The sequence below is a fragment of the Morone saxatilis genome, unplaced genomic scaffold (genome assembly GCF_004916995.1).
Source record: "Morone saxatilis isolate NCDOM2014 unplaced genomic scaffold, NCSU_SB_2.0 Contig1, whole genome shotgun sequence".
Lineage (NCBI taxonomy): Eukaryota > Metazoa > Chordata > Actinopteri > Moronidae > Morone > Morone saxatilis.
In genome coordinates, this window is record NW_023339651.1 from 16,846,042 (window position 1) to 16,857,905 (window position 11,864).

The following is an 11,864-nucleotide window of genomic DNA, read 5'->3' on the forward strand; positions in this document are numbered from 1 at the left end:
ACAATCAAAACTACAATACAGTAAATTACAGTAATGCTGTTGGGAGCTAGACATATGGTGGTACAACAATGACACAAAATCAGTTTAAAGATTACAGAATTTAAATTAAGTGTGTACAGATGATGGGCCAGTGTATAATAGGCTTTCATCTGGAAGGAAAAGAGACATTTTTATACAAGACAACATTAGACTATCTTTTTGTTAAAAGTAGACAAAACATGTAAATACACCATTTAAAAATTCCATTTCATTTTTATAATCTACTTTTATTTAAATGAGGTAGATTAGAGATCTCATTAATATAATTGATTTTCTCAACAGTTACGTATAAAATGACCTAAGTCCAAAACAACAAGGGCAGCAAGGTGGCATGGGAGTTGGCATTAGGCATCTACTCCTCCACAGAGCAAGCTCCTGTTTGAACCCTGAACATGATAAGAGGTTTAGAGAATGGATGGATGCCAAAACTGAATTTACCCATTTCCTTAGCAACATAGTAACATCATAACTTAGTACTGTATTTCATCTGCAAAAAAGCAACAGTTACAGACAAGATTGTTTTTAATAGTTATATTTATAAGAAAATACAAGTAAAGTCGGTGCCCAGTCTATTAACAGTGGGTGTTTAAAACTCAGTTGGACAGGAGCTCTTACTCTTATAACATCTTTGTTAAAAAACAACAGGTAAATGTACGTCAGTTCCTGTATTTCTTCCCCCTTAAAGGAAGAATTGGCACTGCAGTCTGGAATAAACTGTAGTGCCACACATAAGACAAGACAACACATAGGACAAGAACAATAAGTCACAATTTACTAAGAAAAATACTGTTATGGGAATTATGACAATGATGTTACAAATACTCAGCAAGTCGTGTGTGTGGCCCTTTAAGAATCCAATGGTCGATTCGTAAACTCGTTGCAGTCTGCTCCGTCCTTATTATCTCGCGATAACTTCACATCAGTGGCGGCTGTGTGGCCCCCTGTCTTAGTCCGGACGGAGTTGTTTCTGACGTTTGAATGAAAAACAGTGCAAATTACCTCCACTTTGGACCCAGGAAATAATGGCTTCAGCCTTGGAGCAGTTTGTGAACAATGTGCGGCAGCTCTCCGCTCAAGGTACGGTTGCTAAACTCATTCGAGTGGGAAGTATTAGCTAGTTAGCTAGCATATGCTATCCAATGCCTTGCCGATAGCTAGGCAGCCAAACTGGTCAGAGCCCTCTTTTTGCTTTATCATGTAAACACACCGCTAAAATGACTTTGTTTGGCTGCGAGAGTTCTGTAAAGTATCACCAGAAGATGCGTTAGTGTACATGGACGCCGAGGATAACCGCGAACTGGGTATCTTGTCAAAGAAAATGTCTAAATCCTACTTTTTGTTTTTGATCTAGAAAATAATTTCTGGGGATTGCCGACCGGTAGTCCCGCCCTGGCCCCACGTGATTGGCTGGCGAACTGAATTAGCGAGCATTATTGGTTCAAAGTCATCTGTCAATCAAACCTGCATTACCTCTGTTGCAAGGCCTTGACAGGACACTTAACCGGGCGATTTATATTGAAATACTCAGCCACGGCACGATGATTATAAATGATTGTGTCAGTTTGTTTTCCACATTTGTAAAGAACAGGTACTTGGGATTCGTAGGCAGGAAAATGAAAACTGTATTATTAATTTAAACACTTGATGATTAAAATTCCTCAGCATACTTAGAGGGAGGGGGGGGGGAGAGGAGAGTATTGCCCCCTTCTCCTTTGTGGATTTTATTAACTCACAATGTTTTACAATGACTACGATTGGGGCAAGGTTCTAATAATAATTTTAGTTTTGGTAACCAGTCCAGTTAGTGCATGTGTACTTCTTATTTGCCACAACATGTAATGAGAAATTTGATTACCTTCAATCCCAGTATAAAATCCTACTTTATTTACAAACCAACGGGCCTGCCTAAAAGCAGTGATTTCTTAAATTTGGTCTGCATCTGGCATTGCGACGTAAGCTGTCTTGGATATGCGATGATCTCAGATCTAAAAGGGGCATTGAAGAAGGTCCAAAGTGGTTTACTTTCTCTCTGTTCTCGTGTCTCCCTAACCCCTCCAGGCCAGATGACTCAGCTGTGCGAGTTGATCAACAAGAGTGGGGAGCTGCTGGCCAAAAATCTGTCCCACCTGGATACGGTGCTGGGGGCCTTGGACATCCAGGAGCACTCCCTGGGCGTGCTGGCTGTTCTGTAAGTAGCATGCTCCGTCCTCATTCTTCCCAGGTTCACCGCCTCCAGTGTAGTAGTCAGCACCCGTCACGAACTCTTCCATGGTCTGTAGTGTCGTCTGTTGTTGTTTTTTTGTTTGTTTTTGTTGTCTGTTTGCCTTTGTGTTCACTTCTGTCCCAGTCCTGTGTTCCTCTATCCTCCTGCCTTCATTATTGTCCTAGCTTCTGCTCCACTTTTTCCTCCACTGGGCCGAGAGATTCTGTTATTTGTTGCGTCCGCTGAATGTCACATTTTCTGAGGAATAGGGTAGAGGTGGGTGGAGCCTTTGAGGTCAACTAGTTGACAGGAAGAGAGTACGCGTCTTAGGTGCCAGCACATTGTTAGGTGAAAAACGTGAGTTGCGGATTGGTAAAAAAAATCAAGTGAGCTAGTATTTGCATGTTGTGTAAAAAGTGCCATTTCCTACGTCTCTGTATTATGTTTTATAATTAAAGGCTGCCCGTTGCATGAAGCATGACACATGTGGTATAGTCACAAAGCAGCTAAAGGCTACCTGTTGAATGTGCAGCTAATAACTATGAACTAACACTGTAGCAAAGAAAGTCATCTATTTCTTCTATTGTATAAAATATATCTATTTTTCAGATTATAACGCCAAGTGTTAAAAAATTCCCTTCTTTCATTTTGCCGGTGCACTGTTTTTCACATGGAAGAACCGCACACCCCTCTGCATACAGAAATGAGCTGACACACCTGTCAAAAAGTTGTCATTTCCAGTTAAGCATGACCGTGTGTATCAAGGTCTCCTTGTTTTCACTGAAAGCGTTTTGCCAACCTTCTACTCCTTTGTTCCAGATTTGTGAAGTTCTCCATGCCAAACATCCCTGACTTTGAGACGCTCTTCTCCCAAGTTCAGCTCTTCATCAGTACCTGCAATGGGGAGCACATTAGATATGCAACAGACACTTGTGAGTCCAGACTAAGCAAACCTCTCACTCCTGGATGTTTAGGTAGCATGTTTTGTATCCTAATGGTTGTTTTAATTAATTTTGTTTTTTTTATATATTTCTACACTAATCAGTATTCTGTTCCTTAAAAACTGTTGTGCAAGTGCTTTACTCAGTTGTGGCCATATGTCAGACACCGGCTTCTCCCACTGTCCACTGACAAACTCTAAAATGTTTTTTTTAGTATCAACCAAAAGTAAGAACATGTTGTAGTTACAATTTTATGGCAACTATAATGTAGATTGTAGTGGTCAACTGTAATTGTAATTGAATGTATAAATAGTTTTCAGCAGTATCTGCTTCCTTTTCTGCAAATGTCTTAAAATTATTGAAGTTATTTGGCACAGTTGAACCTTGGAGCTTGATTTTAAAAAATGGACAGTGAAGTGTCGATGTATCCGGCAGTGTTTTACATTTATCTAACCAGTAAAAGCGAGTCACCAGTTTTCAAGCACCTTCCTTCTCTTCTGTTTCCTCTCACAGTTGCTGGTCTCTGCCACCAGTTGACAAACGCCCTTGTAGAGCGGAAACAGGTAAGACTGATGATTCTGACACAGTCAAACGTCCAACTAGATATCATCACAAAGCTTTTAATTCAAAATATCTATGTATGATTCAACTCTAAATGAATCAGGGGCCATCGTAGATGTTTGACATCTTTCAGGACATTTTTTTTAAAAGCCTAATTGAGTGTATAAAACATAATGCTGCATATCTTTATGTGGCTACTCTATAGATTATACAATTTATAATGCTATTATGCTTAAACAGTTGTTTTCTTTCATGACTCACAGCAGCAGTAGTCTGCAGTGCTTATAAATGAAGACTGAATAGTTTAAATATCAGATGAGAACACAGAATGTAAATGAGGTTTCATTTATTTTTTGTTTAGCCATTTACAGCCCATCTTTGCTTCGTGAGACATACACTTCTAGCTTCCATCAAAGACTACCTGCACAGGCAAATAGAGCGTGTTCATTAACAGAGCGCTGTTTTAGTGATGTAGACAACCAGCTCCGAAAGTTACGGCCATGGACTCTTTTATCCCACCAACACTTCATCTTAATAACGTGTACCAGCCCAATTTCACTTACAGTATGCATGTACTGACACTTGCCCGTGTCGGCACACTCAAATATACTCACACACACCTTCTTAACAGCACTTGACAAAGCGTGGCCACTATGCTTCATCACTCCCTGTGCACTAAAGCAGCAGAATCACTGACTCTCTGTCTGTGTTGTCTACTAGAGCCAACAATAAACATGTTCTCCTTCCCTCCTAAATACGAGTGTTCTGTGTATTCTGTGATGTTTCCGAGAGTTCCACGATGTTCTCGTTTCTGTAAAGCGTCCTTGTCGCCTTTATGTGTGTATGATGTTGTAAAGGACACTTACAACACTGTCTTGACAGTGTAACTTGCGAGTGGGTGTTTTTAATGTTGCCTGCCCTTTGCTACAAAATCAGTTTACCCTTGGTGATAGTGAAATTAGTACATTTGAATCTTATTTTTTAACAAGAATGAGTCATCCTGTTACTAGTACCTCACTGAGTTTCAGCATCCAAGAGTAGCATGTTTTTCTTTTTCCTTCTTGATCTAAATATTTGAATGCATTTTAAAGTGCAGTACAGGCCTGGGCCGTTTTCAGCATGTTTGGAGCTCTCAGAAAGGCTGCAGCTGAATAACTGTGTTTTTCCCTTCTCTGACAGCCATTGAGGGGTGTTGTCGTCCTAAAACAGGCAATAGACAAAATGCAGATGAACACAAACCAACTTACCTCAGTTCATGCAGACCTGTGTCAGGTGAGTCACTGGCCCTGCTGCATCATCACCACGGCTGTATTCCTAAATGGCCTCACGATTCAACTTCGACATTGAATGTAGCCACTAAATGTGATCTGTGTAGCTGTTATTTGTAGTCAGCATCCCAGTTATCTTCATTGTTTCCAATCTCCTCCTCGCCGTTAAAATGGGTAAAATGTGTTTAAATAATTCAAACAGGCACAGTTCCTTTCTAGTGGAACCCTTTTATTCATCCTCACTATGTACCTGTCTCATTGCAGCTGTGCTTGTTAGCAAAGTGCTTCAAGCCCGCCCTGCCCTTCTTGGAGTTGGACATGATGGACATCTGTAAGGAGAACGGAGCCTACGACGCAAAGCACTTTTTATGTTACTACTACTATGGTGGCATGATCTACACGGGCCTCAAAAACTTCGAAAGAGCACTGTATTTTTATGAACAGGTAAATGTACTTGCATGCATGTAATGGCATAGAAAGCTTTTTAAAAATTGGTTTCTGATGGGGCCATTAATTCTTCATAATTTGTCTCATGTATGACATGAATCCACAATAAACTGTCCCTGTCTCTGGTGTGTATGTAGTTGACTGCGTGTTTCTCATTTTCTCTTGAAGGCAATAACCACTCCAGCCATGGCAGTGAGCCACATCATGTTGGAAGCCTATAAGAAATACATCCTGGTGTCACTCATTCTCCATGGCAAAGTGCAGCCCCTGCCCAAATACACCTCACAAATAGTAGGGAGGTTCATCAAGGTAAGGATAAATCACGTGTATGGAATGAATTGTATTACCGCTCTGCTCTTTCGGTACAGCTGTTACATTTACATTTGCAGACATGTACCCGATTTTCAACTCATGCTCATTATAACTGTTAGATCATTTAAAGCAGATGAAGCCGGTCAAGAAATGTTGCTCATTCTGTCCACCTGTGGTTTACAGAATTTGCAGAAGCTCAGTTTATTAGGTACACCTTCCTAAAACTACCTCTCTAAAACCTTTCAACACAAACTGAACATTCTAACCTTCATGGCAGGATTTACTGCAGGACTGTTGTATTAGACCACATTAGCTATAGCACTGAGTGTATATACATTTTTACATTGTCAAAACATGTTGGCATCAAATACTAAGTATTGGGTCCACCTCCTATCCCCTATATTAGAAGTCAAACACTGATCTGTGGCAGCTGGCTGTGTCGCTTTTGTTTATACTGAAAACAAGCACTCATTTTAGCTGGTTAAATAATGCAAGACAAAATGTAACAGGATTGCAGTGCAGTAACATTTATAACTTGTTTAATATACGAACATACAAAACTCCATCTATGACGATGGTCACAAGGATTGGAGCTACTGTCCTGCCAGATGGTATTTAAATTGCACCTTTTGATCATAATGTTGCTTTGAAAATATAGACTCCCAAACACCCTAAAGGTTGTGCCATCATTCATAGCTGTTTATCTAGCATTATAGTCAAATAGGGCAGCAGATATGTTTATTTTCATTATCAATTACCCGTCTGTTTTGCTGTAGTTAATCAGTCACTGTTATGACAGAGTCCAAAGTGCATAGTTAACTAGCTGTAAACAGCCTAGACTGGCTGTTTCTAGCTTCTCCAGTTTGTACTTGTATGCAGAGCTATTGTTAATGAAATGAAATCATAAGGGAAAGAAACACCTTTTGACTAGCTGTTAACAGCCATGACTGTCAGAAATGTATGCAGTGGGCAACTTGTTTTTGCTATAAACTTCTGCCAATTTCCATTCAGCTCTGAATGAAATGAAGGGACACTTTGTAAAAACCAGTAAAGATCTACTCATACAACTTAAGATCTGTTGTGCCATTAAGTGATTGGTTTTGTCTCTTTTTGCCACCCTTAGCCCCTGAGCAACGCATACCACGAGTTAGCTCAGGTTTACACCACCAACAACCCAGCCGAGCTCCGCATCCTGGTCAACAAACACAGCGAGACCTTCGCACGAGACAGCAACACAGGCCTGGTCAAACAGTGCCTCTCCTCCCTCTACAAGAAGAACATCCAGAGGTTAACAAAGGTGGGTTTCTATACCGAGCCAGGTGTCACAAAATAGTGAGTGAAGTTCCTCAAAACCTGGCTTCTTTCCGTGCAGCTCTAGTTGAAATATACTGTATAATACTGTGTTTTGACTTAGGTTAAAGATTACATTTAAGTTCAGTATATGGAATGCATAGTTCATGGAAGAACCTTGGCCATAAAAAATTAAGCAAAAACGTATTAAGATTAAGCATTGGTTTGAAGTGGGCTTACACAAACTCTGAAATATGTACTAGTTTAAATGAGTCTAGTTTATCTGGTCAAGTTAGAAGAGTACATTTTTTTTAATCTGGAAATGTGACTCAGTCCTCCTCCGCAACAGCTTTGCCACACGTCATTGAAAGTAACAGTAATCAAAATGACAGAAAACATCCCAGAAACATGGGTCAGTGAAGTCAGATGTAGACATCTGATAGCCAGCTGTCACAATCGTGCCTGGAAAGCTGAGCAAAACAGAAAGGAAACAAGAGCTTGCTGTCTTCAGCTAGAACACGGTGACATAACACTGTCATAACATGGTAGGAGACGTATTGTAGTATTTTGGCTATCTTTATATCATAGCTCTTACAGCCTTTGCCACAGTCAGCTGGTGTAATATTCTGAGCCGGTGTGACTGTTCTGAGTGAAATAAATAATAACGCATCCACCTGTTTGGTCTCCTGAAATAGATAAATATAGCCACCTACCTACCTACCTATATTTCTCCATCAAATCAATCACAGGCTGACGTTAGAGGAACATAACAATAAACAATGTGCCTTGGTTACAAGTTCTTGGCTGCTTTTAATTGTAATAGTGTAAGATCCAACAAACGTCCAACCATAGAAAAGTAACTGTACCACGTTGCACTCAAAAGGTCCAGCAGATCTTTCAGCCTTATCTCTTTTAATATCAGTTTCTCTTTTATCGGCCTCCTGCAGACCTTCCTGACGCTGTCTTTGCAAGACATGGCAAGTCGAGTTCAGCTGTCAGGCCCCCAGGAAGCAGAGAAATACGTCTTACACATGGTGAGCTGGTCCGGACAGACTGGACATGCAAAGCCAGTCCAACATGTCATCCACACACTTGAAATCAATTGAAATGTTTGAATCACTGCACATGAAGTATGCCTAATATGATACTGCATATGTATTTGTTTCTCAACAGGAGTAGTTGTAGAATGTACAGAATTAAATCTGCTTTACTTTTTATGTAGACCATTTACAGCCTCACCTAGCACTTTAAGATCTTTGACTGATTAAGCAGTTTTGTTATTTTAATGTAATTCAGACAACAGTTTACTATTGAGCAGCACTAGAAATATTCTGTTTCAATATCATCATGCTCTTCCTCATGCGTCTGTGCAGATTGAAGATGGTGAGATCTACGCTAGCATTAACCAAAAGGATGGCATGGTCTGCTTCCACGACAACCCCGAAAAATACAACAACCCAGCAATGCTCCACAAAATTGACCAAGAGGTGAGGATATCCAACTCTAGTTTCAGTGCCGGCTTATCATAATGCTGTGTGTGAATCCCAGTAGTTTGTTCGGCACTAACTACTTTTAACGTGAAGCTCTATCATTTTCTTCCTTTCAGATGTTGAAATGTATAGAGCTGGATGAGAAACTAAAGTCTATGGATCAAGAAATCACAGTTAACCCACAATTTGTGCAGAAGGTGAGACAACATATATTAACACAGCCAAATACATAAATGTCTGTTATTTGGATATTTTTTTTCCCCATATGCATGAATGTATGTTGCTTTGTGGAAGTGCAACAAATCTTTACTTGTAAATGTATCTTGTGTGTCAGTGCTAGATTTACTTTTATTAATTCAGATGCTTTATATATTGTAGAAAAAATAATAAGATATAAGTAAGAAAAATAAGAATAAATGACCTATGGAATATTAAAATGTTAAATACAACAGTACTAGGGGTAGCTAATGTTAAAAATATAACCACAGTTTTATAAAACATGCCCTTATTGGTATTGTATCTAGGTGTTACAAGAGCATAAACACTGCACATAACACAATCAAAACTGGAAAGCAGGTTTATTGAGTGGATAGTTTTTCTATCTGGAACGTCCTCAAATCTGGAACATGGACCAGTGTAAAAGGACCAGTGGGGTATTCCCAGGAAAGCTATCCAGATAATTCAGTCGTAAATGTGATTCCTGGAAAAGGCCCTGGGTTAGTTCCAAGAGAAAGCAGCTATTCTTAGAAGTGCAGCAGGGACCGTTTTTTAAACCAGTTGTTTGATCTATTGTCTAACCGGTAACATTCTCTACATGTGACTTTGTTGTTGTTGTTTTTTTCTTTCAGAGTATGGGATCGCAGGAGGACGATGTTGGTAGCAAAACATCAAGTTATTCCTGAGGGGCCTTGGACAGGGAAAGAACGCTGCAGCCGCCCAACACGTTCTTCCCAGGATGAGTTGGATTTTTTTTAAAGAGGAAAACAAACATTCTATTGCATAAGGACATTGGTCAAGGAAAATCTAATTGTGTGGAATGATGATAAATTTGGTTATTCTTTCTTCACAGTGTCTTAAGGATAACAAAAGATCCTTACAGAAAAGGAAAAAAGATTACAATTTTGTCAGTGTTTTATTTATCAATGTTCAGGTTGGAGCGCCACTGCTACATTAACAGAAACCACAATAATAAAAACTGGACTTATTTGTTCCAAACATATGTGTGAATATTCTCACTGTTTGTTTTGGTTCTGCTGCATGATGGCCGTAACAAGAGGGCATTACATACGAGAAACATCTATGGCTGACGAGGAATAAATCTGATATATTCTATTTGTAAAGACTGCAATGATCGTTTCCCTCTCACTCCTTTTGGTTAGAATGTAGATATCATCAATAGCAAATCTGTACAAATCTTCATCTGGACATGCCCTTGACCAAACTCGGCACAATGGAAGAGTCGTTCACAATCTGGTGCACTGTTTTTGTTTTTTTTGTTTTTTGTTTTTGTTTTTTTTTTCTTTTTTTTTAGGTCGGATCCACTAGAGGTCGCTAGAGCACTGTATAGAAAACCGTTTTGACAGCTTGTTATTACAAGAGGTGAAGTCAAGAGATGAAACCAAACTGTCATGTCATCTGGGAGCTTGAGCTTTGCGATTGTGGATCTGTTAATAATAAATTGTTTAAGAATATAGTTCTGGGTTTCATGGCTTTGTGAAAAAAATCTCATCCATTTGGTTCTACGTGTACTATAAGGTGGATCTGAATCTCCATCCACTCTTGATTGTCACATTGTAACATTCTTGCCTGATACAATGAAGCTGATTTATGCCTTAGCCAATGAACGTCCTCATACAGGCGGATGTGGTTTGCAGGGAAACTGCACCAATCACGACGCAGCGCCCACTCCATAGAGGCGGGACTTAAACTGGGAAAAAGAAAGTTGTCACACGCCAATCATGCGCAGCACTCGCCCCTCATTGGCCCAGCGTTATGAATGAGGTGGGTCTTAACGACACTCGCCGTGTAAGCTACTGTTGAAATTCCAGTGCTAACCAACTTTAGCCAGCTTGCTAACATGTAATGTGGCGAATGTGAAGAACTACACATACAGCGCCAAACTGGATTCAAATGCATACACGTTGTTTCACGTCCGATAGCGTCATACTGGAACATTCGTCTTGATGTTCGCTACGGCGCGTGTCTCCGTTAGTGCAACCAGGACATGTCCAGTTAGCCAGAGCGCAGCAATCAGCGGATAACGAACCTGGCGAGCTAACCAGCCAGCCCGCTTGGACTGGGTCTGCGTTGAGGGATTTGAACAGGTTTCATCGCCCAAGAGGACTGTAAAGCCGGATGCTGTGACTACCATGAGTCCCGCCGGCTGCCCTCATGTCAACAGCTTCAAAGTGGACAACTGGAAGCAGAACCTGAGGGTTATTTATCAGTGCTTCGTGTGGAGCGGTTCAGCCGAGACCAGAAAACGCAAGGTAACAAGTGACAGACGGAAACGGCTGCTTAGAAGGGACCCTAACGTACGGCAGACTGTGTGTGTGTGTGTATTTGAGTGAGCTACGGTCGCGTGCGTGGACAGTTCCCCGCCCTTCTCACCATCCGACACTCACAACTGTTTGCTCTCAGTCAAATACTACCCACGCTCAGTCTTGTTTTCCGTGCTCGAACTGGCCCCTGAAGCCGACCTCAACAACCTGACACACAGCCCCAAACTGGAGCAAACTACCAACTACACCTCCCGGTGAACCCCGCGCCGCTGAACGTTAGCTTCCTTCAGAGCTACACACCGCAGACTAGATTAGAAAGCTGATGTGCATCTGTTTGCTTTGGCTCTGCGCCTACAGCGGCTCTACTTCCTTCCACCAGCACACTGCAGGCCAGCGTTACACGGTGGTATTTCCTGGCTTAAGGGGGGTCATTAATTGATTTAAAATGGGCTAAGAAGTCATGAACCCCCCCCCCCTTTAAACCAGTGATACCAAATGATCGTGCAAACCCCAAGCCATAATGACAGAGGCGCATCGTTGCTATCTTTGCACTGCATGACAGGATCAACAAGGTTTATCTGGGAAAAGCAAAAGCGTGTGTGTCAACATCCAGCCTCTCTTTCACATGGGTTCAGCTTGTCTGTTTGTCTTCCTAAGAGAGACAAAAACATCTTTTATTTATTGTAAAGATTCACTACCGGTGGGTGCAGAGTAAATGTGCACTGTATTAGCATGTAGTGCTTGCATCTGCAGTGTGTGAGTGTGCTTATCTAGCTTGAATGTGCTCTGGGACAACCCCATGTCCCCCCCCC

At 41.0% G+C, this 11,864-nt stretch overlaps 2 protein-coding genes across 2 annotated transcripts in view; both read left to right on the plus strand.

The window, feature by feature from the left end:
• Positions 1 to 931: 931 nt before the first annotated feature.
• cops3 (COP9 signalosome subunit 3) lies at positions 932 to 9,770 on the plus strand. The gene is made up of 12 exons (XM_035666699.1): positions 932 to 1,116; positions 2,098 to 2,227; positions 3,062 to 3,174; positions 3,697 to 3,746; positions 4,924 to 5,016; positions 5,277 to 5,456; positions 5,628 to 5,768; positions 6,895 to 7,068; positions 8,009 to 8,095; positions 8,435 to 8,548; positions 8,668 to 8,748; positions 9,400 to 9,770. The coding sequence occupies exons 1-12, from the start codon at positions 1,062 to 1,064 to the stop codon at positions 9,451 to 9,453; spliced, it is 1,272 nt and encodes a 423-aa protein (XP_035522592.1). The 5' UTR covers positions 932 to 1,061; the 3' UTR covers positions 9,454 to 9,770.
• Positions 9,771 to 10,546: 776 nt separating this feature from the next.
• Positions 10,547 to 11,864, plus strand: part of usp22 (ubiquitin specific peptidase 22) — a 20,699-nt gene continuing 19,381 nt past the window's right edge. The window contains exon 1 of the mRNA XM_035670052.1: positions 10,547 to 11,040. Coding sequence (XP_035525945.1) covers positions 10,921 to 11,040 — 120 coding nt within the window. The 5' untranslated portion in view covers positions 10,547 to 10,920. The remainder of the gene's footprint in view (positions 11,041 to 11,864) is intronic.

Coding starts and splice junctions, on each gene's coding strand:
- cops3 (XM_035666699.1), top strand. CDS start 1,062: ATGGCTTCAGCCTTGGAGCAGTTTGTGAACAATGTGCGGCAGCTCTCC. Junction 3,747..4,923: donor CCCTTGTAGAGCGGAAACAG/GTAAGACTGATG, acceptor CTTCTCTGACAG/CCATTGAGGGGTGTTGTCGT. Junction 7,069..8,008: donor ACATCCAGAGGTTAACAAAG/GTGGGTTTCTAT, acceptor GGCCTCCTGCAG/ACCTTCCTGACGCTGTCTTT.